At 40.5% G+C, this 26,787-nt stretch overlaps 1 protein-coding gene across 2 annotated transcripts; it reads left to right on the forward strand.

Moving 5' to 3' along the window:
* The first annotated feature begins 231 nt into the window (after positions 1-231).
* On the forward strand, positions 232-26,686 carry EED (embryonic ectoderm development). Of its 2 annotated transcripts, XM_038386555.2 has the most exons (13): positions 232-491; positions 7,059-7,211; positions 14,021-14,113; positions 15,081-15,146; positions 15,904-16,029; positions 16,150-16,231; positions 18,161-18,252; positions 22,171-22,304; positions 23,493-23,598; positions 24,743-24,901; positions 25,361-25,434; positions 25,674-25,817; positions 26,355-26,686. In XM_038386555.2, exons 1-13 carry the CDS (start codon positions 372-374, stop codon positions 26,479-26,481), a joined length of 1,476 nt encoding a protein of 491 aa, XP_038242483.1. In that variant the 5' UTR covers positions 232-371; the 3' UTR covers positions 26,482-26,686. The 2 variants fall into 2 exon arrangements, with proteins under 2 accessions (XP_038242483.1, XP_038242485.1); XM_038386557.2 differs by lacking the exon at positions 25,674-25,817 and having other exon boundaries at positions 338-491.
* The last annotated feature ends 101 nt before the right edge of the window (positions 26,687-26,787 follow it).

The following is a 26,787-nucleotide window of genomic DNA, read 5'->3' on the forward strand; positions in this document are numbered from 1 at the left end:
TTTTCTTTTTGCGAATACAGACTAACACGGCTGCTACTCTAAAAAAAAAAGCTTTGCCACTAACGCCAAACCCTAAGAGGTATTTAGGCTCCTGCCGTCCATTGAAATCAATGGAAGATATGAGACGAAAAAAGACCCCTGAGGTCATCTGAGCCTGCCTCCAGTACCCACCTCTCTCTCCCGCCCCCTCCTTCTCCCAGCCAGCTCTAGCAGCTGCGGGGAGCCTGGGGCCAGACGGGATTTTTCAGCAGTGTGGCAGCTCCGGCCACCAGACTGTCAATCTGCTTTGCGGCGCGAGGAGGACTCGTTACGGTGGTGCGTCGGCCCTGGCCCGGGCGCGCTTTACGGCTCCGTGGCGGGGGGCGGGGAAGATGTCTGAGCGGGCTGAGCCGCCGGCGACGGCGGGAGCGGGCAGCGAGATGCCGGCCAAGAAGCAGAAGCTGAGCAGCGACGAGAACAGCAACCCCGGGGACCTCTCCGGGGACGAGAACGTGAGTCGGGCGCGGGGAGCGGGGGCCCCTTGTGCCGGCGGGGCCCCCAGGGGAGCCGGGGTTGGGGGCCTGTCCTGGGCACACCCTGGAGCAGGGGGCGCTGGAGATGGGAGGGGCTGGGGGCAGCCCGTTGCTGGGGGGGGGTTCCCCACCCTTAGCACGGGGAAGCCCCTGACCCTGGGTCCTTCCCCTCCCCAAGGGGGATCCCCACACTTCTGCCAGCAGGTATGGCTGGGGTCACCCCGTTACTGGAAATTGCCCCAGTGCCCCTCCCCATCCTGGGGCCTTCATATCCCAAGGGGATCCCCCATAGTCCTCCCAGCAAGTGGGGCTGCGGAATCCTGGGGAATCCCCCCAAATAGCCTGTATTTTGGAGCCTTCCCCCTCCCAAGGGGGATACACGTACCCCTTACAGCAGGCTGGGCTGAGAGTACCCCCTTAACTGGGAAATCTCCTCCAGTAGCTTGGGAAGTTTCCCTTAACGGAAGGGTCCCACCATAATATGTGGGCGTGGGGAGGTGCGGGACCCTCCAGCAGTGGGGAGGTTCTGGGGTGTTTGTGTTTTAGGCCATATCTGCTCTGGTGTTGGGGGAAGGAGAAGGTCCTTCACCTCAAAACAGTGATGGGGCAATTTCTGTCTGATGTTCCTTGCACTCTAAAATAGGGAGAGGGTATTTTAGGTCTGAGGGGGCTCAGGATATACTGCATTCCTAAATAATTTAAGTAGGGTGGGGCTGGGAGATAGGCAGGGACCTCTGAGGTGAAGTGTGGGAGGGGTAGAGGTAGAGATTTGTAACAATTTACACTATATAAATGATGATCAGTTTCTAGTAAGACATCTTAAAGTGAAAAAATAAAACACTGTATGTGTGTGTGCGCTGTCTGTTTTTAAATCTTGTACTGTGGAACAATATGTTTTGCAATATTCCTGCGTACACGTAGGCTTGTGGTGAAAGAAGACTACTTGAGAATGTTTTTAAATTAAGGTTATTACAGTGTTAGAAAACTCCCCTTTTGTGGCAAAAAATTATCACCAAATATGTGCTTCTAAAGACCATCCTAATATAAGACCAAAACAAAAGCAAATGATTGGCTGCAACAGAACTGTTTAAAATGATAGAATTATACAAGCCAATGAGATTCATACCTAACTGGATATAATTTTTTTTCTTTTGCTTTGGTACCATAAGTTACATTCTGGTCATTCATTCACACAATACAGTTTGCAAGGCTTTTCTTTACTGTTAAAATTAAATTCTGAGGTCCCAATTCTGCAATGAGCTGTGGTGTTAGATTTCTGCACCTATGTGTAATGCATTGCAGGATGGAGGCTTAGTGACAGTCTCCTATAAAGGTGAAGTCTCTGTTTGTTGTAATGCATATACAATATTTATACAGTGATTTAAGTACCAACCATTATAATCTGTGGACATATTCATGTATTTAAGTTCTGAAATGATAGGATACAATACTAAAAAGTCCTTTGTGTAACCCTAGTTGGTCACTTCTGATTTACTCCTCTTTCTGTCTACACACAGGCTCCTGCTATGTCAAAACAGCAGTTAAAACAATAAGTCAAACTAAGAATATGTGGGCAGATGGGCTTGGAGGAAGTAGCAGCAAAAGACTTAAATGAAAGAGGGCTTGGAGCAGAAAGGGAGGGGAATCCATTCCAAGAGGTAGAAGCAAAGTAAGGGAACGCAAAATTTTGTGGGAGGAAAAAAGACAGAGGGAGCAGTTGGGAGAGAGGATTGGGTGGAGCATGGGAGGCAACAAGAATGTGGAAACAAGGAGGAGCAGAGCTATTCAGACCCCTGAAGGTAAAGATAAAGAGATCGAAACCTAAGCAGATGAAGAGAATAACTGCATCAGTCCCCCATCCCCCACAAACTTCACTACTTCCTCTTTTCATCCACTCAGATTTCAAGCACCTTATCTTCACCTTCAGGGGTCTGAACAGCTCTGCTGCTGCTTTTGTCTTCACATTCTTCCTGTCTCCAGTGCTCCACCCAGTCCTCTCTCCCTTTCTTTTTTCCTCCCTTTGCCTACCTTTCATTCTGCTTCCAAACCAGCTCTTTAAGGGTATGTCTACACCGTCTGCTGCTGCAGCAGCATTGTGAGGTGGGCAGCGTAGACATGCTTTATTGCTGGAGGAGAGTTCTCCTGGCTCTAAAAAAAACTCCACCCCTAACAAGAGGTGATAAAGCACTGTCCATACTGGGGCTTTTCAGCGCTAAAACTTTTGTCGCTCAGGGGTGTGTTTTTTCCACCCCTGAACAACTAAAGTTTTAGCGCTGAAAGTGGCAGTGTAGATACAGCCTAAATAGGCTTAGGTATGTCTGTACTCGAAATACTGCAGCTGAGTGTAGCACAGTAGTAGTGTAGACACTTACTAAAGTGACAGAAGGGGGTTTTCCATTGCTGTAATAAATCCACTTCCTTGTGAGGCAGTAGCTACGTGGACGGAAGAATTCTTCCATTGACCCAGTGTTGTAGACACCGCACATTAGGTTGGCTTAATTGTGTTTCAGGGGAGTTAATTTTTCACACCCCTGAGTGGCGTAGGAAAGTCGACTTATCTGTAGTGTCGGCCAGCTCCAGTTTACATTTAAAACTTAGGCTATGTCTACACTACGGACCTTAGAGCAGCACAACTGTGTCACTACAGCTGTACCGCTGTAAGGTCTTCTGTGTAGCTGCTCTATGCTGGCAGGAGAGAGCTCTCCTGATGGCATATTTAACCCACCCCACATGAGCAGCAGTAGTTATGTCAGGGGGAGAGCGTCTCCTGCTGACGCAGTGCTGTCCACGGTGGCCCTTTTTAGCAAAAGTGCTAATGTAGACAAAGCCTTAGGTTGATAGAGCTCTGGCACTCAAAGGTATGAAAAATCCACACTTCTGGCACTGCACGTAAGAACGGCCATACTGGGTCAGACCAATGGTCCATCTAGCTCAGTATTCCGTCTTCCAATAGTGGCCAGAGCAAGGTGTTTCAAAGGGAATGAACAGAACAGGCAATCATCAAGTGATCCATCCCCTGTTGTTCACTCCCAACTTCTGGCAAACAGCGCCTTGGGACACTCAGAACATGGTGTTGCATCCCTGCCCATCCTGGCTAATAGCCATTGATGGACCTATCGTCCAGGAACTTATCTAGTTCTTTTTTTAACCCTGTTATAATTCTGGCCTTCACAACATCCCCTGGCGAGGAGTTCCACAGGTCAACTGTGCGATGTGTGAAGAAGAACTTCCTTTTGTTTGTTTTAAACCTGCTGACTATTAATTTCATTGGGTGACCCCCTAGTTCTTGTGTTATGTGAAGGAGTAAATAACATTTCCTTATTCACTTTCTTCACCCCAGTCAAGGTTTTATAGACCTGTATCATATCCCCCCTTAGTCGTCTATTTTCCAAGCTGAAAACTCCCAGTCTGTTTAATCTCTCCTTAAATGGAAGCTGTTCTCTACCCCTAATAATTTTTATTGCCCTTCTTTGTACTGTAGCTGTGCTGTCTATAAGATCAATGGAAGAATCACTTGAGGTGGAGTCCCTAAAGCAATGGAAAACCCCCTTTTGTCACTGTAGACTGCGACTTATCGATGGAGTTACAGCAACATAGGCTGTAACTATGTTGTTATAGCATAGATATGGCCACAGCTTTCTCCCTTTCTGTCCGAAACCCACTTTATTCAGTTAGTGATGCTTTCTCTAAGCCCATGTGCTCACACGTTATTAGTATGACCAAAATGTTTTATTTTTTTTTTATTTATAGAGTCAAATCTTGCTGTACCTGTTAAGTCAACTCCCACTGATTCCAGATAAAATCTGTATGGTTGCAGAGTGCTTTCTAGCATCAAAAAGCAGGCAGACAAAACTGACATGTAAAGGTGTGCTGAGAGCCTGTGTACTACAGCAAGTGAAGATGGTACTGTATCTAACTACTTCACAGGGAGTCTTGCCCGAGTAAAGATCGTGGGATTTGGTCTTTGTAGTGTAAACTCTGTGTGTGTGTGTGTGTGTGTGTGTGTGTGTGTGTGTGTGTAGGGACTTTGTCTTCTGTGTTTGTAAAGAACCATGTATACTACATAAATCCAATGAGAATACTAGTGAAAGCTGCACATAAGACTATCTACATTGTCTTAACTCAGGTTTCAGAGTAGCAGCCATGTTAGTCTGTATTCGCAAAAAAGAAAAGGAGTACTTGTTGCACCTTAGAGACTAACAAAGTTATTTGAGCCTAAGCTTTCGTGAGCTACAGCTCACTTCATTGAATGTATCCGATGAAGTGAGCTGTAACTCACGAAAGCTTATGCTCAAATAAATTTGTTAGTCTCTAAGGTGCCACAAGTACTCCTTTTCTTTTTGTCTTAACTCAGATATACTATCTTTGCTTGCTACTGTACATTGGCTCTGAATGCACCTGTGTCAGTTTTGCCTCATTGCTTTCAGATGTTATTTCAGGATTATTGTATATTACAAGAAAACATCATTTCGTAGTATCTGTAAAATGTATGCTTTACAGCCCATAAAGTCTGTTAGTTTTAATACTTGTCTGTGAGGTATAAATGGGGAAGATGGAAAAAGCCTCCTGTTAGAATGTGGGTTTTTTTCAGTTGGCCATTCCAGGGAACTAGCAAGTGTGTGTTGTTTTTGGTCTTTGTATTGCATGCAACACATACTTTTAGTGGTTAGTTTAGCAGACTGCTGTAGTGTCATCTTGAAGATAAGGAATAACCTGAGGACTTGGGCTCTCTGGCTTATTGAAGAATAGGCTCACAATGGAGGAGAGAGGAGACCACTTTATCTAAGAACCACAAAAGAGGCTTCTGGGGGGACCTACACTTAAAAATTGTACTGACATAGCTCTGCCAGGTTGATTGTGATCATGTAATATTGCATAAACTATACTGGAATAAGCATTTTTATCCTGATATTACTACATCCACACCATACTGACAAAATCCTCCTAGTGCAGACAAGGCCTGTTTTTTGACAAATCCACTGAAACTAGAATTTCCTTAAGTTTAGTGGTGGTAAGAAGAAAGATGGAATTAAAGACCACAAACTTCATGTGGCTCAGAGCCTGTGAGGGCAGTCAGCCTTCCCCTGGGAAACTGTCCTTCAGTGACAGAGATAGCAAGCACAGGCAGTATTTTTGGGTACCATATTGAATTTGTTTATGTTCTGTATATCTGCTGGGCCAGGGACTGTATTCAGCACCATGGGGGAGAAGGGGCAGGGGCGGTTCCATAACTCCTCCAGGAAGTAAAAATGGTGGCGGGTGATTACTGCAGTCCCAGGGATTGTAAACAGTCCAGAGGGGTATGGGTTGGTTTGTATATACTGGTTCAAATGGGTATCAGAAATCCAAGGAACCAAAGAAAGGGCTTCTGGTATAAAAAGTTGAGTTTAACGTAATATGGGTGGGGCAGAGGAGGGAGACTTCTTACCATCTCATCAAATGGACCTGATCTTTGATTCAAGGGGGGCCCCAACACTGCTACAGTTCGATAAACTCCCATTCAAAGGTCCCCTGTGCAGAGAGAGATGAAGGTCTCAGGCCTCTAGTCTAAGTGGGTATTCTTTGAGAAGACCAGGAGTCAGGGAAGTAAAGGTGCAGTTACCCTGAAACTGTGCCCCATTCTATGGGGGGAACCCAGAGGGGATGATTCCCTCTGACTTAAGTGATTCATTTATTACCTGACTTTCAGAGGTACTGAGTTGCTGCAGCTCTTCAGTGGGAGCTGTAGTTGGTCAGTACCTTTGGAAAATCAGGCCATTACTGTCCTTTTGTTTCCGTTTAGCCCCACAATACCTCTGAAGTAGCTTGATGTGTTACTGTTTTGTGTTCACCTTTATTCCTGGATATTTATTGACACCATACAGAAGACAGCACTCCTAGGAAAGCAACTCCTGTCAGGAATGTAAATTTATACTAATTCTCTGCACTCAAATATTCTTTTCATTATAAATACCTCAGTGGTCTTTACAAGCATTGTTTATTCCTGTAAAATGCCTGTGAGGTAGATAATGACCATCCCTTTTTTTAAGACCATTTCCCTGCCTTGAAAAGGTTTAGTTTCTATTTCTTATCTAACCAAATTTCATGTGATGAAATGAGAAAGTGAGTGTCATTTAGTATCATTACAGATAGCAAATTTGTTGGTAAGAGTAGGAGGCTAAGCAATGAAAATGTCCCCCTGCTTCTGGAGTCGTTCTGGAGTCTTGCAGCTGTCTGCAAGACAGCTGTCTGTCTGTTTTTGACATACCCGAATAAAAAAAATTAAAGTTTTTGTCTTTAGAAAAATGACAAGTAACCTAGTATTTCCTGAAAAAAAATGACTTTACTACCACCCTGGACACAGCTGTCTGACCTTTCAATATCTCTGCAGAGGAATGCTGTTTTTATTTGGAAAATCTATAACATTCTTTTTAACATTTTTTTAAAAGTCCATGTGCAGAGAGTATTCCTATGGGTGGAGGGAGGGGAATGTAAAAACAGCTAGTTTTCCATTATTTGGGTTTCTTAAGTTAGGTACTGATATCTACCCATTTCGTATATTTTCAGGATGATGCTGTTAGTATAGAAAGTGGTACTAACACTGAACGCCCTGACACCCCAACAAACACTCCCAATGCACCAGGAAGAAAAAGCTGGGGAAAAGGAAAATGGAAATCCAAGAAGTGCAAATACTCCTTTAAATGTGTAAATAGTCTGAAGGTAAGGTTCAAATAGATGAGATTGGAAATTAGACACTAGTTGTGGTGACCACTTTGATTTAGAAACACTATCCAGTCTGATATCTCACCTTTGCTCATGCTTCAGAAGAAGGTGTCTTCTTTCTCTGTCCTTCCAAGCTAATTATACAATATTGGGCAGATACTATAGTGATGAACACCACAGAAATAACCATAATTAAATGGTGTGTATGGAGTGGAGATGTCATTCATGATTCCTTGGGAAACGGCTTATGCCATGTGGTATGAAATGTATTTTACCCATCTTTGACCTATACAAAAGTGTAACGAGACTACACTTAAAAGTGAAAAATCACCAAAACAACTTAAAAGAATGGAATTTCACGTTATCCTGTAGAGATGTGTGGAGCAGGATATTTCTACCTTCCTAGACTTGCTTTCCATTACTTTTACTGTTTTTACACATTTACCCTCAAGGAAACCATGAAGTGTGTCTATTACTCACTGCTGTAAATTTTAAACACTGTTATGACTGAGTCTGAAAAACCACTCTAAAAATATTTTTTAAACACTTGTGTAGGAGCTCACTTGGGTGTAGTTTAAATGCCAAGAAAACAAAAGTGTAGCTTTCCAAATAAAGCAAACCTTTATTTCCTGTTTTTGTGTATATTTATGTAATATTTTTTACAAATTAGTTGTCAAAGTCCCTTAAAAATTAAGTAAAATGTCTTTTTTGGGGGTAACTATTTTGAGAGCTCAAATCAGTAACTGAATATGTATAGACATAAAGGTTAAGCAGTAAATAAGTGTGTATGCTGGGATGATAGCCTATGGGGCAGTAGGTTTTTCTGAGAAAACAGTAGTTTCTTGATGGAAGTTGTTTGAGCTGTTTTGACACATTGCCTTTTAAAACAAAATACTGTCTTTATTTACCTTCCAAGACGTCAGCTGAGCATTGTATGATTTTACTTTTAAGAATTAATATCATTGCAGATACATTTCTGCTTTTCCTCAACTCAAACTCAGATTTGGACAGATAGGTATAATTTTTTAAAAAACTGTTTGTTTAACTATACTGTCATGATTACGGGACTAACTGCATCCTCTGTCCTGTTCCTGGTGTCTGAATGACCAGAGTCCTCCGGTCTTGTGCCTTTAGCTGTTACCTGCTTCAGAATGGTATTTCACAATTCTCCCACTCTTTCAGTAGGACCAAGGCCAAACTGCCCTGTGTGTACCATCCATTTCTCACCATGCTGAGATTTGGACACCTATTTTCTCTCCATGGTAATCTGTGACTGGTGATATTGACCAGTAGCCTTCTTAAAAAGAAAATATTTTCTATAGCAGCAAAGATTTAGAAAGAAAAAACTGATTTTAAAACAACCAATTTTTATGCTGTATCCCATAATACATAATGTATTATGTGGCACACAATGTGACCTAGGCCAGATTAACGACTTCAGAGGTGAGTTCCTATGGAGATCTTGGGCTGTTTCTCCGTTTCCCTGTCTTCCCTCCCTGCCCCCCCCAAAAAAAGAAGAGTGTGTCCATTAGCTCTTTTATTGAACCATCTTCTGTTGGTGAAAAGGACAAGCTTTTGAACTACAAAACCTCTTCAGGACCTGAAGAAGAGCTGTGTGTAGCATGAAAACTTATCTCTTTCACCAACAGAAGTTAGGTCAGTAAAAGATATTGCCTCACCCAGGGACCAACACTGCTACAACAAAGCTGCAAACAACTAAACAGTGTCAGCTTTCTTTGTTCTCCAGGAAGCTATTTCAAGTATTGGTGGCCTTTGGCCTCCCCCCTTCTTCTACGCTGGTCAAACCAGTTCAGGGGCTGGACTAGAGTTGTCAGTGCTAATTGTTCCGGTGCATCCGATGAAGTGAGCTGTAGCTTATGAAAGCTTATGCTCAAATAAATTTGTTAGTCTCTAAGGTGCCACAAGTACTCCTTTTCTTTTTGTTCTGGTATTGTCTCTTAATACCTTCCATTTGAAGATCATTAGACAACCATCATGACACATCTCTTGCCGGCCTGGGCTATTCCAGATGGTCTCTTAACACCATGGCAGTGACAGGCCAAAATGTAGTGTTAATTATTAAAGAGCACCCTTATGTTTGTCACAAGAAAGAAGATACATGTATAATTACAGGCCTATCTTAGTAATATTAAACTTTGTTTTTCTCACTTCTATAGTACCTTTCAGTTGAAGATTTTAATCCACTTTATAAGTGCTAACTTCATAGGCATATTGTGACCTAGGTTAGTACTGAAGACATTTGTGGCATGGTTTAACTAAGGGTATGTCTACACTTGCAGTTTTTTGCGCTGTAAGTTTCAGTGGTGATAGGGAACTCATGAAAGTAAAAGCGCAGGTTTGTGTACTCATTTAATTCCTCCGGCATCAGTGAGTGTTTACATTAGCAGCACTTCCATTGGGGATGAGAGCAGCGCTGTAGGGCAGCTATCCCACAGTGTACCTCTCTCCATTTTGACTATCGGTCTTGTGGGAAGGGGGGGTCGAACAGAAGGCATTCTGGGTCCCTGCTCAGTGCCCCGTGATGCACTGCTTCATGTCCCAGCAGCCCTATTACTTTCTTGTTTCTTTCGTGGCATTTTTTAACACTCCTGTCTGTCTGGCTGCTTTCCCCGCCACATCTACAAGCACTGCTGTCCACTACTCTGATAGCTGTCACTTGCACGCCGTGCTTGGCAGTGTAGCTGCTCTTAAACTTGCAAAGAGAACTGCAGTCAGAGATGCCTGATGAGCTGCCTGAAATGGAAATAAATAACATTGGATTGCTTTTGGCGTTAACTGAGGAGCTAAACACTGTGGAACAGCGTTTTTTGGGGGTAGAGAAAGTAGCTCACAGTGGTATCATTATGCTTGTCTGGGATGATGACCAGTGGCTTCAAAACTTTTGGATGTGGAAAGCCACCTTCGTAGAACTGTGTGCTGAGCTTTCCCCAGACCTGCATCACAAGGGTACTAGACTAAGAGCTGCACTCACTGTAGAGAAGTCTGAGACAGCTACTGGTCGGTTGTGAACCAGTTTGGAGTGGGGAGATCGACCATTGGTGCTGTGGTAACTCAAATGTGCAAGGCCATTCATTGCATCCTACTGCGCAAGACCGTGACTCTTGGTAATGTGCGTGACATTTTGGATGGCTTTGCAGAAATGGGCTTCCCTAACTGTTGGGGTGATAGATGGAATGTACATTCCTATTGTTGCCCCAGCCCACCTTGGCACCAATTACATACATCTTCATGGTTATATCTTCTCCATGGTTTTGTAGGCGCTAGTGGATCACCATGGGCGTTTCACTGATATTAATGCTGGATGGTCTGGAAGGAGCACGACGCATGTATCTTTAAAAACACTGGCCTGTAGAGAGAGCTGCAAGCAGGGACTTTCTTTCCAGACCAGCTGATCACTGTCGGGGAAGTGGAAATGGATTGTGATCCTGGGAGATCCAGCTTACCCATTGATGCCATGGCTCATGAAGCCATACCCTGGAAACCTAGATGTCAGTAAGGAATGTTTCAACAACAGGCTGAGTAGGTGCAGAATGGCTGTCGACTGTGCCTTTGGCCGTTTGAAAGCATGCTGGAGATGTTTGTACAGTAGACTGGAAATAAGCAGGGAAAATATTCCCATGGTTATTGCGGCGTGCTGTACTTTACATAACATTTGTGAGGGGAAGGGGGAAAGGTTTACTCGTATGTGGAGCGTGGAGGCTGAACGCCTGGCTGCTGAGTTTTAGCCGGATAAAAGGGCTATTAAAGGGGCACAACATGTGGCAGTTAGGATCCGGGATGCCTTGAGGGAAAAGTTTGAAAATGAAAATCATTAACTTTGCTGCTGTGCTTGGGAAAGGAAGTGTTAACAGCATGTGTTGTGCTACATGGCAGTTCTGTCTGTAATTTCAGTGAAGATGAAGTGCTAGTTGACTTGTAGCTGTGATGACGTGTACGGAAATGTGAACACAAATAAAGCTTGCTTCTTTTTGAAAATTTTGTGCTTTTATTTTAAAAAGAGAGAGAACACCACATGCACATATATCCATCCTCAATATTGGTGATGAACAGGGTGGGGGGCTCATATACCTTACAGCTGTGTACAACTCCAACAGTCATTTGATAAGCTGTCGGGGGGGGGAGGAGTATGGATTGTTGAGGAATGGAAAAATTTGCAGCGAGCCTATAAGAATGTGCAGTGGGAGTTTGGGGAGTGCATGGAAAAGAATTCTGCACTTGCCGCAATGGGGGGCGAGCACGACTCGGGTCACTCTGCAGTGTAATGAGAGAATGCAACAGATCTGTCTGATGCTCCAGAATGTTGATTAGTCTCTCCGTGGCTTCCCTATGGAAAGCGTTATTCTCTTTTCGATCTCAGTTCTCTCCCTCTTTCCATTTTGTCATGGTTTCTCTCCATTTATTTTTATCATGCGTTTCCGCTTGGGAGTGCAGAAGCCCCTCACGAAACATATCTGCCTTAGTTCATCTTGGCTGCCTTCTTATGTGTCGTAGACAGTCTGCTACCGCGTGGGATGGGTCTTCCACAGTCATTTCTGGGAGACAAAAGCAACACATTACTGTGAAACATACATATAGGAATCACTGTGTATGTTGCAATACACCACTGGTAAGAAATCACTGTCTTGGTGAGAAAAGTCAAGCACCCATGGTGCATGAGAGCCCAGCAATGGTGAGGGAACGCAGGGTTAGAGGATTTATTCCATACACCCATTCTGAAAAGGGCAAGCATGAAGGGAGGGCACCCAGCACACAAACACAGCCACCTTAGTACTTTTCTGTGCCCTCAACCTGCTTTATGCGTTCTCAAAGCAAAGCAACTTACCAGAGCTCTGCTCTCCTGCCTCTCCCTCAGCATCCAGTGGCCGCTCACACTGGCTAGACACCTCCAGAGCGGAGAAGGGGTCCTGAGTGCAGGCAACAACAGGCTCCACAGCTTCCTCAGCTGCCGCCTCCTCATCTATGACCACCTCCTCCTGGCTAGGTCCACTTTCCACTGCCTCCAGACATAAAGAAGTATCCACTGGGCTCTTTGCAATGGAGGTGGGGTCAGAGGATTGCATCCAACTCACTGTAAAAACGGCAGCTTCGGGACGCAGCACCAGACTGATGGTTTGCCTCCCTCACCTTGTGGTAGGCGTTCCTCAGCTCCTTCACTGTCACTCTGCACTGCAGTGTGTCCCTGTTATGTCCCTTCTCCTGCAAGCTGCTTGCAATCTTCTCGTAGGTATTGAAATTCCTATGGTTGGAACGCAGCTGGCACTGCACAGCCTCCTCTCCCCAAATACTGATCAGGTCCAATTGCTCCAATTGGGATCATTTGCTATGTGGAGCAGCCATAGTCACCAGGCCAAATGAGCACTCAGAAATGGAGTTTCAAACTTCCCGGGGCTTTACAGAGGGAGGGGCTGATGTCTGTTTACCTGGCATCAGAGCAGCAGAGATGCTGGCCAGAGTGGTCACTTTTGGCACTGTGGGATATCCTTCAGAGGCCAAAAGGTGTTTACGTGGGAAGAAATGTGTCTTCACTTTCACATCGCGGCAAAAAGAACAGCAGTAAGAACTGTGTACCTTTCTTTTTGCGGTGAAACTTCTGAGTTTCACTGCAAAAAGTAATTAACAAGTGTAGATGCTCTCATGGATTTTGTGCAAAAAAAGGGACATTTTGCATTTTAAATGGCAAGTGTAGACATGCCCTAAGACATTACTCTAGATCAGTGGTTCCCAAACTTTTAACAACCCATGAACCCCTTTCATGAAAATATCAAATCTTGTGAACCCCCTCCTAAAAATGAATATTTCCAGGGATTTTCTCCCTTACATAAATAAAGCATAAATGATAGAAGCAGTGATCTTGTTTTCTTTATGACACGCTTATTACACACTACTATTACATTACGATTTATCATTACATTATTTTATTACATTATGAAAATGGTGACACTCTTCCAAGATTTCACATCTAAGGCTTATATCACTTCAATTAAGCCTCTCTACATGTTTCATCAAGGAGTACCAGACGTGAAACAGCATGAAGATATTTAAGAAGCAAGCTCAAATAGTTCCTCCCACAAGCGTTCAGGTCTTGAGCAGTCCAGGCAAAAAACGCGTGACTACAACAAAGCTTAAACTTGTTCTGCCAGGAAGTCTTGGTCACTAGGCTTGGGCTGCTGGCCCCGACGGGGGGTTGGGGTGCATAGGGACGGCTGCCCGTCATTACAGAATTTTTTTTGAGAACCCCCTGATACATTTCACGAACTCCAGCTTGGGAACCACTGCTCTAGAGATTTGTACCACCTTACCACTTTAACTAGACAAGTATAGTTAACGCGCCCGCCCGCCAGTGTGGACACAGTTATTCCAGTATTGCTTTTTTCTATCCCCATAAGGAATAAGGTATGCTGATAAGGCCCTTTTATACTGATATAACTGCATCCCAACTAGAGGTTGCCTTGCCCAGGATCACAAAACAAGCAAGTAGACCAAACTGCAAATAGAACCAGTACATAAGAGGTGGTGTTTTTTTCACTTTGCCTTTAAAGCTTGGAGCAGAGGAACATGTTTTTACCTCCCCTGAAGATGAACAAGTTAATGTGCTGTGCTACTCTTTTTTTAAGAGTGAGTATATTGGGTCAGAATATGTAAACGGCTATAAATGTAGTAACCTTTTATATGGGAAGAGGTTGTACAAAAATAGGCTCCTTTTGCCACAAATCATGAGTTTCTGAGAAATAATGTCTGGTCTTCATTCTCTCACATGTTTCCTTGATGTTATTTTTTCTTTACAGGAGGACCACAGTCAGCCATTGTTTGGAGTCCAGTTTAACTGGCACAGTAAGGAAGGAGATCCATTAGTGTTTGCCACTGTAGGCAGCAACAGAGTGAGTAATATGCTCAGTTTCTGTCTAATCATGTTGCACCTACACATGCTTCTGTATCTGTATGCCATTTTCTTCTCCCTCCAATTACCAGTGTTCAATATTTTAAAATACTGTGGTGGTGTTTTGTATTCCATTTTTCAAGGCTGTAAATGCCTGTAATTTTAAGATGGGTGAATCCAGTAGTTTGAAATGTGATGGCACGCTTCAGCGGTTTGAGAATAAGGCCTCTATTTTACTAAAATTCCTTCAGTTGTGTAGAGGTTGGAAGATCTATGAAAGGGAGACACTAAAATTCTTTTCAGGTAAAGTGTTGGTTCTCAGCTGTAACCTGTTTAAAGGGCTAAGTGATATACAACAGAATAAAAGAAGCATCCTTATTGGTGTCAATATGCCAAGTACTGTTGCTAAGTAAAGATTAGTGGCCTATGTGAGATGGGTTGATGAATTCTTGGTGAACAGATGTTCACGTAACAGCAGCCTTAAGAAATAGTTAACAGAGAGCATTCAGAGAATGCAGTATCTGTTTTATGAGTAAATAAGAGAATTTCATTTTTCCAGGGTTGTCAGTGCGGCAGTTATGACAAGCACTAACTAATGTAGAGAAATAGGTAACAAGTGCCATAGTTCTGTGCAAAGAAATTAAACCAGAGAATAGAATGGTTTGTCAATATCGAATAGAAGTAACAAGTTAGGTTAGAACTAATTGTATTAGTTTCAGGGTATGGTATAGCCTGTCAGCAGCTTTCATCCCTAGGAAGTTTCACCATGAGGAATGTTTAAATAAGTCATTAGTCTGATAAGACACATGAATGCTTTTGCATCGAACCACTTCCACATTCAACTAAGGAACAGATAATAGATGGGACTTGTGTAGAACAAGACACCCTTCAGTTTGCACAGATAATTGTGAAAATCACATGCAATATTGCATGAAATTAATAATCCATTAAACCTTTTTTCTCCCCAGGTTACGTTATATGAGTGTCATTCCCAAGGAGAAATACGTTTGTTGCAGTCTTACGTGGATGCTGATGTATCCTTCTAAAGCAGCTTGTCATAAAATGGTATTTTAGTAGGACTAACATGAGAAACGTTTGTTTACTCCCTCTTGATGTGTAACAATTGAATTATTGTCTGTGATAAAATACTGTAAACACCTGTTAATAATAAGGAACATTCTTCACTTCAGATCCAAACTCCTGCCTGTATCCCACAAATTTTAGCTTTACTTTTCTAATATTACAAATGCAGAATCATGAAACATGTTATATAAAATATTGTTAAAATGATTCAACATAATCTTATGTCTCCCAGCACTAATATTTGTATAACATGTTTCATGTTTGTAGCTTCTACAGTTTTCTAGCACCGCTATGTAATACGTAGCATTCCTATTTTACTGCTTGGGCTAGGATTGGAAATGGGAATTCCTGGCTCCAGTCCTGAGGTTAGACCAATTATATGGCTAATAAATTATTTTCTCACCTTCATTTTAGTCATTTAGTCCTGCCACTTGAGTCCTTTTGAAGAAGAAGAAAGAGCTGATAGATCAGAGAGCATTTCAGGTGTATGGTGCAGTATGAGGTAGCAAAAAGAGCAGCAAGGAGAGAAACATGCACAGGGGAAGGAATGGAGTTGGAGAGGGCTTAGAAATCAGAATAAATATTAATCTTCTTATCTCTGGTCATACACTAGTGAGCTCTTTTACAGAACAGCAACTGTGCTTCTAAACGTCTGAATACCTTATTCTCTACAGCTGCTTCTGTAGTCCTTAACCTGGCACCTATTAGGCAGATGAGAACTTTTATACTTGTGCTTGGACCTATGATAGCAATACAAGTCACCCGCTTCTGGCTGTGGCTGGGTCAAGGGGTATTATTAGGATAATTAATCCCATTACAATGCAGTGCATAAAGGTGAGTGGTCACGGCTTCAAACTGCAGATTGCAGCTTTTTAAAATAATTTACAATGTATCTAGTCTAACTATCTCAATTTAAGGGATGGGAAATAATTTTATCTTTGAAATCTGTTCTAGCACTACGTGGGACATGGAAATGCAATCAATGAACTGAAATTTCATCCAAGAGATCCAAATCTCCTTTTGTCTGTAAGCAAAGGTACAACAGTTTAGCTGCTTATTTTTTGTTTAGGAACCATCTACTTAGATTCTTTTTTTTTTTTTTTTTTTTTTTTTTTTTTTTTTAAATACCATGTAAGAGGTCTTGGGTGTGAATGAGACTAGCTAAACCCCATCAGAACACAAAGATTAATGTATGACACTTTAAGAATTGAGGTGGACAAGGTGGGTGAGGTAATATCTTTTTATTGGGTCAACTTCTGTTGATGGAAGCAACAAGCTTTCGAGCTTCACAAAGCTCTTCTTCAGGTCTGGAAGAGATAACCAGTGTGTCAGCTCTTTACTAGACCTGAAGAAGAGCTCTGTGAAGCCTGAAAGCTTGTTGCTTCCATCAACAGAAGTTGACCCAATAAAAAGATATTACCACACCCACCTTCTCTCTCTCATATCCTGAAACCAACTTGAAGCATTGAAACTCTAGAACAAATTAATTCTGTTAATTTGGATTTGTGTGTCTGATGAAACCCACGGCCTGTATTAGATGTAACTGCATCCATTGGTGCCTAGGGACTGAAAACAATGTCTCTGTAGGTAGAAAGAAAACATCCATGTTTAACTGTGACAGTTGTGCAAACCATTGGGCATTGATGGAGCTTTGTGATTATCATTTAAATTGGTTTTTATATGCTGAGTTGTCCTGCCACCTACTGGTGTTGGTTACATGGTGCACACTACTTTCAGTATGGAAAAAAATTCTTAGCCTGATTCTCCTGTCACTTATATGAGTATAAATTAAGAGGAAGTGAAAGGAGAACTGGTTCGTATTGTCTCGATTAGACTATCCTACCAATCATAACCTCTTAAACTTGACTAACTTAAAGCAAGACTGTGTGTTCACAAGAGTGAAGTTTTGGAAGTGCTAGAGTTAAAAACTTACTCTGTTCCAAAGGCAGAACATCCTACAATAGTGCAGTGTCGTGGATGAGACTTCACAAGAATGAGAGTTGAGAAACTGAAAGTGATTCTTGCAGCTTTGTGTATAGTATGGTGTAGCTGTGTGAACCATAATTTTTTGAGTTTATTTTATTTGTAATTAAATAGTTTGGAACTTTAAAGAAGTGAAAATCATGGAGTTGCACTATTGTATGATTGCTGGATCAAATTTTGCCTCCCAGACAATGCTTTGACAGTAGTAGTGGTGGATGGCCAAGAACTGCTTGCCCACTTCCAATATAGATGAGGAGAGAATGGGGGGAGGAAGGGGAAGCAAAATGCAAGTAGTCTGACACATCCGTCTTATAGTGTACTGTACTTTAGTGGAACCATAACATCTCCTTTTAGTTCTTTCTAAACTTGATGTTTTTAAATGTCAGTGGCTCTTCATTGAAAATTGGCACCAGATTCTGTTTTATGAAACAGCTAGACGATTCCCACTGACTTCATGGAAGTTGCGTGTATGTAATTTATGGCCCATTCCTACCCTTAGTCCACAGTGTATTAAAAACTTTTTTTTGGCTTATCAGAGCACAAAATAGCTGAATGCTTTAAAGAGTGAAAAGCATCCTTTTTTCCCTTCATACTTGGTAACTCAAATGACTGAAGGGATTTTTAGCACACTCTTCAAAACATAAAATCATCATTGAGCTGAAAATGAATGAGACATTAACTTTTGGCTGAAATGTATTTTTCCTTCCCCTGTCCCCAGGAAATGATTTAAGGCCTGAAAATAGGCTAGGTAGGAGTTCATCATTAGAATGAAAACTTTCTGAACCATACCTAGAATGGTGTTAAAATGATACTGTTTTCAACTGAAAACAATTTTTTCTTGTAGTAATGGAAGAACATACTTTTAATGCATTATAAATGCTACCGTGGGATTCCTGTTCTTGAAAGTGGTGGCTACATAACTTTATTGAGGTACAAATGGATGATTAAGGTTAACCTGTCAGCTTCTGTGTTTTTATTCTAGATCATGCACTGAGACTGTGGAACATCCAAACAGACACGCTGGTTGCAATATTTGGAGGAGTAGAAGGGCACAGGGATGAGGTCTTAAGTGCAGTAAGTGGAAAACTATAGGGCAATGCCTTCAGTCTTATGTACGGAAATCCCAGTATCTCTCTTTGAATCATATTTAGGCTTAAATATTGTGCCCAGCAAACCCAAAGTACATGAATTGAACACTTTTAAAAACACATTTAGGCTAATATAATTCTAAGATTACACAACATCAGCACTAAAATACTTACCAGCCCATAAAACCTGACACCTGCGTCACTCAAACTCTCTAGTGAAATTGGATATTTTGCAACGTGTCCTGGAGGTAAATAAACTAGGACTCTGTGGGATTAAAGAGTGGTGTTGGGTGAAAATGGGAAGGAACTGTTCAAAGCCCTTCACTAGGAACACCTTGTTCTAATGAATGCCTCTAGGAACTGTAAGTATCCCAGTTGACCTCAGCTGAGATAATTCATCATAGGGTAAGAGAAACTGGTCAATAGCTACACTAATACTTAAAAGGTTTAGTTTTAGTAGGCGGTTGGATCAAGCAACCAAAGTTTAAAATAGCTTTATCCTTCAGTTTTTGCATTTGTAACATATAGCTTAAAGTGCGAAAGATTGCATAGCTTTTCATGGAATAGACACACACTCCCTACCCTGAAGAGCTTGCAGTCTAAGGCCCTTATCCTACCTGTGCTTAATTTTACACATGTGAGTGATTCCTTTTGACTTCTGGTGGTAGGCACGATACAAATATCTTAAGTAGGCCGAAGTTGAAAGAAAAACAAAAGTTATGGTACCAATTAAATATTTTAAATCTCTAAAATATTTACAATTTTTCTGTAAATATATAGAATAGACTTCCAACCATCTTATATTTTAAGTGTATAAAATTGATTAAAAAATTTATTTTTATATAAACAGGTTTATTTTTAAAAGTAAGCCTATTTAAAATTTGAAATTATTATAATGTGTGTTTAGACCTAAATTTACTATAACCTATTAAAAAAGAATTAATATAAAGCAATACATGTTTGCGGCTGCCGTTTTAAAGAAAGTCATAGTGCTGAACTGGTGGAAGTCACTGGCTAAGCACCTAGAACCAGAATTTGTTGAAGTGCTATACCAGCTTTTGACAACAGTAGCTTCTTCGGGTTTAGAGAGAATGTTTTCTTCATGTCAGTTTGTTCAGCTAGTCCAGTTCAATGACAATCACTTCAATTCACTAACTTCTTTTGCTTTAATAAAACAAAAAGAAAAGGAGTACTTGTGGCACCTTAGAGACTAAAATTTATTTGAGCATAAGATTTCGTGAGCTACAGCTCACTTCATCAAGTGAGCTACAGCTCACGAAAGCTTATGCTCAAACAAATTTTAGTCTCTAAGGTGCCACAAGTACTCCTTTTCTTTTTGCGAATACAGACTAACACGGCTGCTACTCTGAAACCTTTAATAAAACAGTGAGCTTTAAATGCAAAACATGTTTTGTTCTGAAAAACTTTCTTGTGTAACCAGCACATTTAAGGTAGTTTTATTTAACTAATAGAAATCATTTTGAAATGTTCTTTTGTGCATTTAATTTGAATTTTAACATCCATCCAAATGGAGCGTGAACAATTCACAAGTAAAACTTAATCATCTTCTACTAAATAAGAACTGCATTGTTCATCATTTCTTAATATTTATTTAGTTAAGAAATATAATACCTTTAAATAAATGTGTGTAGATACACCATATCTTTCTGGTCAATAAAAAGCACCAAGTTTAGTGTAAAGGCTACATTTAATTGTGAATCAACATGTTTTAATAGTTATAAAGCAATGAAAATCAACCTTTCTTTATGATCAACCTTGATCTTTAAATATTCATGGTAAATAGGCTCAGTGGCTTGTGATGGGATGTTAGATGGGGTGGGATCTGAGTTACTACAGAAAATTCTTTCCTGGGTATAATCACAGGTTTCAGAGTAGCAGCCGTGTTAGTCTGTATTCGCAAAAAGAAAAGGAGTACTTGTGGCACCTTAGAGACTAACAAATTTATTAGAGCATAAGCTTTCGTGAGCTACAGCTCACTTCATCGGATGCATTTATAATGCATCCGATGAAGTGAGCTGTAGCTCACGAAAGCTTATGCTCTAATAAATTTGTTAGTCTCTAAGGTGCCACAAGTACTCCTTTTCTTTTTCCTGGGTATCTGGCTGGTGAATCTTGCCATATGCTCAGGATTTAGCCGATCACCATATTTGGGGTCGGGAAGGAATTTTCCTCCAGGGCAGATTGGAAGGGCCCTGGAGGTTTTTCGCCTTCCTCTGTAGCATGGGGCACGGGTCACTTGCTGGAGGATTCTTTGCTCCTTGAAGTCTTTGAACCATGATTTGAGGACTTCAGTAGCTCAGACATAGGTGAAGTTTTTCGCAGGAGTGGGTGGGTGAGATTCTGTGGCCTGCGTTGTGCAGGAGGTCGGACTAGATGATCATAATGGTCCCTTCTGACCTTAGAATCTATGAATCTATGAAAATCACTAAAAAGTACAAATGCAAAATGAGATTAAAATCCATTGCTTTAAATCAAAGCAATTTAAATAATCCCTCGGGGGGGTGTCTCTCTTTTTCTGACACTTGTTTAGGATGATTTACTGTACGCACTCTCCTTTAGATTCACCTCTCAAGAGATGCAGTTATTGCTTCATGCCACCAAAACCTTTATACGTATTTCTGTCTTCTACTTTTGATGTATACAAATAATCTTTGATTACAGAAATGTTTCTTGGACACCTGTACAAACTTTTATTTGGGAAACCCAACAAACCTTGCATAATCCAAGCATCACATAACTGTGGAGTTTACTTGTCTGTCTATAAAACATCTTTCAAAGGTGACTTGGTGTTGAAAGACTTCCTTAAAACTCACTTATGCATGAGTAGAACAAAAAACCTGGTACTTTCATCCACAAGAGAATACAGTCACACGTCCCATAATTCCTGTTTTGGCCTACAATAATATACAATTAATTCAGTACTATTTCTTTAGTAATTAAGGACTTGATACAGATTTCATATTCAACATGGTTTACACCTAAGATGAGCTTTCAGTACTGTCCAGGCCTCGTATATTTTAATCAAATTGTATGCATAACACAAAGGAAAGCAACAAAAAATATGAATGGAGACGAATGGATAAGGAAGGAAAAGGGTTATATTAATAAGGGAAACAGTGACTTGTGCTTGTTATGCTTGCTTACCTATGGCTCTGTTTATGTACAGACATACCAATAAAATTTGAATATAACAAATACTAGATAGAATATTTGTGCTAGACCAAAGCCAAATGATTGTTTCTTTCTTCCCATAGAAACATCGGTATTGCCATACCAAATTAGATCAGTGGTTCTTCTAGCCCAGTAATGTTTCTGATATTGGCCAGTACCAGATACTTCAGAAGAAGATGCAAGAAACCATATAGTGGACAATTAAGGAATAACCTTCCCATAGAAAAACATTTTTTTATCCCCAGCCACTTGGTGGTTTATGCTCTGAAGTATAAGGGTTTATATCCTCTTAAAATTGTTTTTGTTCTGTATATTGTAATGGTGGATGGCCCTCATTTGTGTCCAATCCTTTTCTAAATTCTACTGTAGTCTTTGCCTCAATTAAATTCTGTGGCAGAGAGTTCCACAAGTTCTATGTTGGGGGAAAATACGAGTTTTCAATTTGTTGTCTTTCAGCTTCATTGAATGTTCTCTTGTTTTTTGCATTCAAGAGAGTAAAATAGGTGTGCCAAGATACGATACCTTTTACAGGAAGCAGGCTTAAGTTATATTTAATACTTTTCTATCTTGAAATACGCTTATTTAGCTTGCTCTCTAGACTGAAAATATGACTTGAACATATATTCATCTAATGTAAATGAAGAAAATAAATCCTTGAGTTAGTATGCTGAAACTTAATATTGAGGGCTTAAAGCTGACTCTTTTTGTGTAGGATTATGACCTTCTTGGTGAGAAAATAATGTCCTGTGGTATGGATCACTCTCTGAAGCTCTGGAGAATCAATTCAAAGAGAATGATGAATGCCATTAAGGAGTCTTATGAGTACAATCCAAATAAAACCAACAGGTAAACACAATCTTTATCTTTATTTTTTGATATATCTACTAAATATGAATCTTCTCACCAAGGGCACATATCAGCTCCCAGTGTAATGAGGGAGATTTTCCGTTGACTTAGGAGGTGCTGATCCCTAAATTGCTCTTGAAGAAGTCTTCTCTTACTGATACGTGGTGGCAACAGTGTTCTGTTTATTTACAAGTCCAAACACTTATTGAAATAGTCTGACTTCTTCCATTTATGCGCAATTAGATGGTTTTTGGAATTGGTATTTTAATCCAGTTCTAATTTCTGAAGCATATATATAAATACATATCAGCAGCCTTTCCTGACCCCTCAAAGGTTTATATTAGAGTAACAAATACACATCAGAATAATTGACTAGACTGTAGTAAATAGTTCCTTAAATTCTAAATGTGAAAATAATACAAGTTATTGTAATCATAATTTATTTGGGGGATATAAGGCAAAAATGCTTACACAGTTGGAATTACACTTGAAATTTTCAATCCTCCTGTGATCCAATCTCTAAGAAATATGTTGATTTGAAAAGACAGTTACCTTTCAGTCACACTACTACCAAAATTTGTCCTTAATATTAAGGGAAACCAACTCATGTAATTACCTGTTTGTACCAATCCTAATGTTGAGTAGCCTCCAATTTATGAAATAAAATGTGAAGGATCTAAAACATACTAAACACATTTTACAATGGGACTAATACTAGAAGTGTGCCTACTTCTTAATGTTACCGAATCTTAAATGGCACTTCACACAAAACAAGATCCTTAGAGTATTCTTACACATACGTTGTCAAAACATTTTAGATTTTGCTTGAAGAGTGTTGGGGGCTGAAGGAATCCCAGAAGTTGTTTCTGTTTTAACCCGACTTGAAGTGTTTGACACAGGGATTGCTGAATTTCTTCAGAGGCTGACATGTTGTCTTTCCAGTGCCTCCAGTCTTTCCTCTCCTCTATCCCCTCCCCACACATATGTTGGGACCTCAACTAATTCACTGAAGATAGTCTTGTAGTATTTACCTTACAGATAAGTTTCTGAAATGTACGCTGCAAATTATTAGACACAGTAGAAAAAGATTCTACTGACAATTATAAATTATCATTTTAGTGTTTTAAATAGTTTTTTTAAGTCCTCTCTTTGCCCTTCTTGCTATGACTCATTGGTTTTTCTCCACAGGCCTTTTATTTCTCAGAAAATTCACTTTCCTGACTTTTCCACCAGAGATATACATAGGAACTATGTTGACTGTGTACGATGGTTAGGAGATCTAATACTTTCCAAGGTAAAGTGTCTACTGTTTAGCCATATTGTTCAAGATTATTTGCTTACATTCAGGGCCTTAAACAATAGTTTTTGGGTGAGAGTGGTGTAGAATGGGGTGTCTTTCTGCTGCTTTGATTTATTGGCTGGAAAATTAACTTATTGTGCCATGCAAGGTGATTTTTTTCTAGGTAGATTGTGAGTTTAACTAATTGGGTTTGGGTATATAAGCATCTTGTATTAAAAATCTATATAAATTCTTCTAGCAATCAAAGCTCTAGTAAAAGTATATGATAACTGAAAAGCTAGGATTCGGGTGGTATGTTCACTAGGGAAAAAAGCAAGACTGTATACTTCTGGGAGTTCATATAGCTCTTGCAACAAAAAAGGAGAAATGAAATAGGTGCACTTAAATTGGAAAGTCTACATCATGGAATGACTTTGATTTGTGTTGCAACATTGGTAATGTTTGCTCTGCAAATGTTGGCTAAGACCCTGTTTACTCTGAGACTTGAAAACAACTTAGCTCATTTCTAGCAAGAAACATGTTTGGAACATTACTAAAATTCTTCAAATTAGCATAGAGATAGAACTAAATCCCTCTTTTGTGTTTGAATTGTCCAAGTGCACTTCACTCGCACTCCTTTGGCAATTAAAGGTCATTGGCAAGTAGCTTGGGGTGAGCTGGCTGTGTTTGGACTGCATAGTACAAGATCTGTGGATAGACAGCTAAGGGCATGTCTTCGCTGGCAATGTGAAAACGCTGCTGCGGCAGCACTTTAAAGTGGCTTGTGTAGTCACAGCACAGCAGCGCTCTAAAAAACCCACCTCCATGAGGGGCATAGCTCCTAGCATTGGGGGCCTGGCTCCCAGTGCTGGTGCACTGTCTATACTGGCATGTTACAGTGCTGAAACTTGCAGCACTTGGGGGTGTTTTTTTACACCCCTGAGCAAGGAAGTTGCAGTGCTGTAAAGTGGCAGTGTAGACGAGCCCTAAGATTCCAAGTGACATCTTTGATTTTTTTTCTTTATGTATTCGAGGGTAGTTGTACAAGGAGAAGTTTGGATAAAATTATAGTTTGAAAAAAGCATGGGTGGTGGTTATGGGTTTTTTTGTTTTGTTTTTTCCCCCCTCAAGTAAGTGATTCTTCTTACTCTTCCCGTAGTCTTGTGAAAATGCTATTGTGTGCTGGAAACCTGGCAAAATGGAGGATGATATAGATAAAATCAAGCCCAGTGAGTCAAATGTGACTATACTAGGACGATTTGATTATAGTCAGTGCGATATCTGGTATATGAGGTTTTCAATGGACTTCTGGCAAAAGGTAAGAGTGAGTTTTGAACTTTTTGCTGTATTTGAAGAAGATCCCAGTTTCAGAAACTAACTCTTCCCCAGTTACATATTTAGATGCCTTAACGGTATATGAGAAAAAGTTTTCCGCTCACATGAGCTGATGTGATGGGAGGCAACATGGTCTGGAGCAAGGAGCTTAATATTGGTAGTCATGAACACTAGATTTTAATCCTGACTCTCCATTAGTGGTATTGGAGGGAAAATTACTCCATCTTTTATCTCCATTTTACTGATGAGGAAACTGAGGCAAATACATATTACACATGGGTGTAATGCGGATCATTGGTTTTATAGTGATTTGAGTATTGTGAAGTGCTATCTGTGTGTGCATGTGTGTGTGTGTATGTTGTCAGTCTTAGAGGCTTTATGAAGTCTGGCTTCTGTTCTTTGATACCATATTTTAAAGTGTCTATATTCTCTCATTTCAAAGATGCTTGCATTGGGCAATCAAGTTGGCAAACTTTATGTTTGGGATTTGGAAATAGAAGATCCTCATAAGGCTAAGTGAGTATATAGAAATTTCTAAACTCCCCTAGATTCCTTTGTGATACTGAGACATGGAGTTGGGGCACTTTCCTTCTTTACACAACTCATACTCTTGAATGGTGGTAGGGCACTTTCCTTCTTACTTTACCCATAACACAAACCCTTGAGTGGTGTTAGCCGCACCTTCAATTCTAACTTTTACGTGAATAAGCATATTGATCCTGTAAAGTTAACATCATTATTTGTATTTATTACAGTAGCGCCCAGAGGCCCCAGTCTGGTTGGGGCCGCATTGTGCTGGGCACTGTACGTAGATACAGTAAAAGAAAGTCCGTGCCTCGAAGAGCTTACAGAGTAATTAGGAGAAAAGTTTACAAAGTAATTGAGAGGAGACTTTCCAGGTGGGTGTGGCACACAATGGAAGGGGGAGGGGAAAGGACTAGGGTAATAGTAGAAATACAGTTACATAGGTTAGCTACGTGCATAATTTGGAGGGGCTTGTAATGTGACTTTTCAGTTGACCACCTGTTCCTGGCCAGGTGACCTATTGAAGAATCGTATCTGAGGCCTTCCTGGAAATCTTGCTATCTTTCATCACCCAATTACAATACTGTATTCCTAAGTAAAAATTAATATTTAGGTTTATTACAATAACCTACCTAAGATGATCCACTTTCAGTAGAGCTTAATGAAAATTCATCTTGGGTGGAGGAAGAAATTGCAGTGAGAGAGAATTAATTTTCTCTGGGTTCCAACAGCTAAATAAGGAGTACAGAATACACTAAGGGCCCAGCCTTGCCAACCTTTCCTTTGTGAGTGGGCTTCCACTGGCGTCAGTCAGATAACATGTTAAAGTTCTGATCCAGCAAGCCCTTACTCACAAGTGTAATAGCAAATGCAGACTTAACATTGCAACTAAATCATTTCTTTATTTGTAGATGTACGACACTTACCCATCCTAAATGTGCTGCTGCCATTCGACAAACCAGTTTTAGCAGGGATAGCAGTATCCTTATAGCTGTTTGTGATGATGCCAGTATCTGGCGCTGGGATCGACAACGATAAGTTACTTTTTTAAATTAAAAGTAGAAAATACATTGTTGGTTTACAGTTTAACCTGTTAACTAGCTTCTACTGTAGTTGCATTTAGAATAGTTTTTTCCACTGTTCAGTTGGCTGGAGCTGAACTTAATAATGTTTACATTCTTTGTACTGTTGTTTTGCTCAGACTCTGCTGCTTTCATTAATAAAAAATATTTTTGTAAAGCTTTATGCATTGTCTACTTCAATTATTTACCCGAAATCAATTTCACAATTTAACTGTGACCTGTAATGTTGTTTTACATTGTGTATAGCGGGTACATATCATAT

The sequence above is a fragment of the Dermochelys coriacea genome, chromosome 1 (assembly GCF_009764565.3).
Source record: "Dermochelys coriacea isolate rDerCor1 chromosome 1, rDerCor1.pri.v4, whole genome shotgun sequence".
NCBI classification, from domain to species: Eukaryota; Metazoa; Chordata; order Testudines; family Dermochelyidae; genus Dermochelys; species Dermochelys coriacea.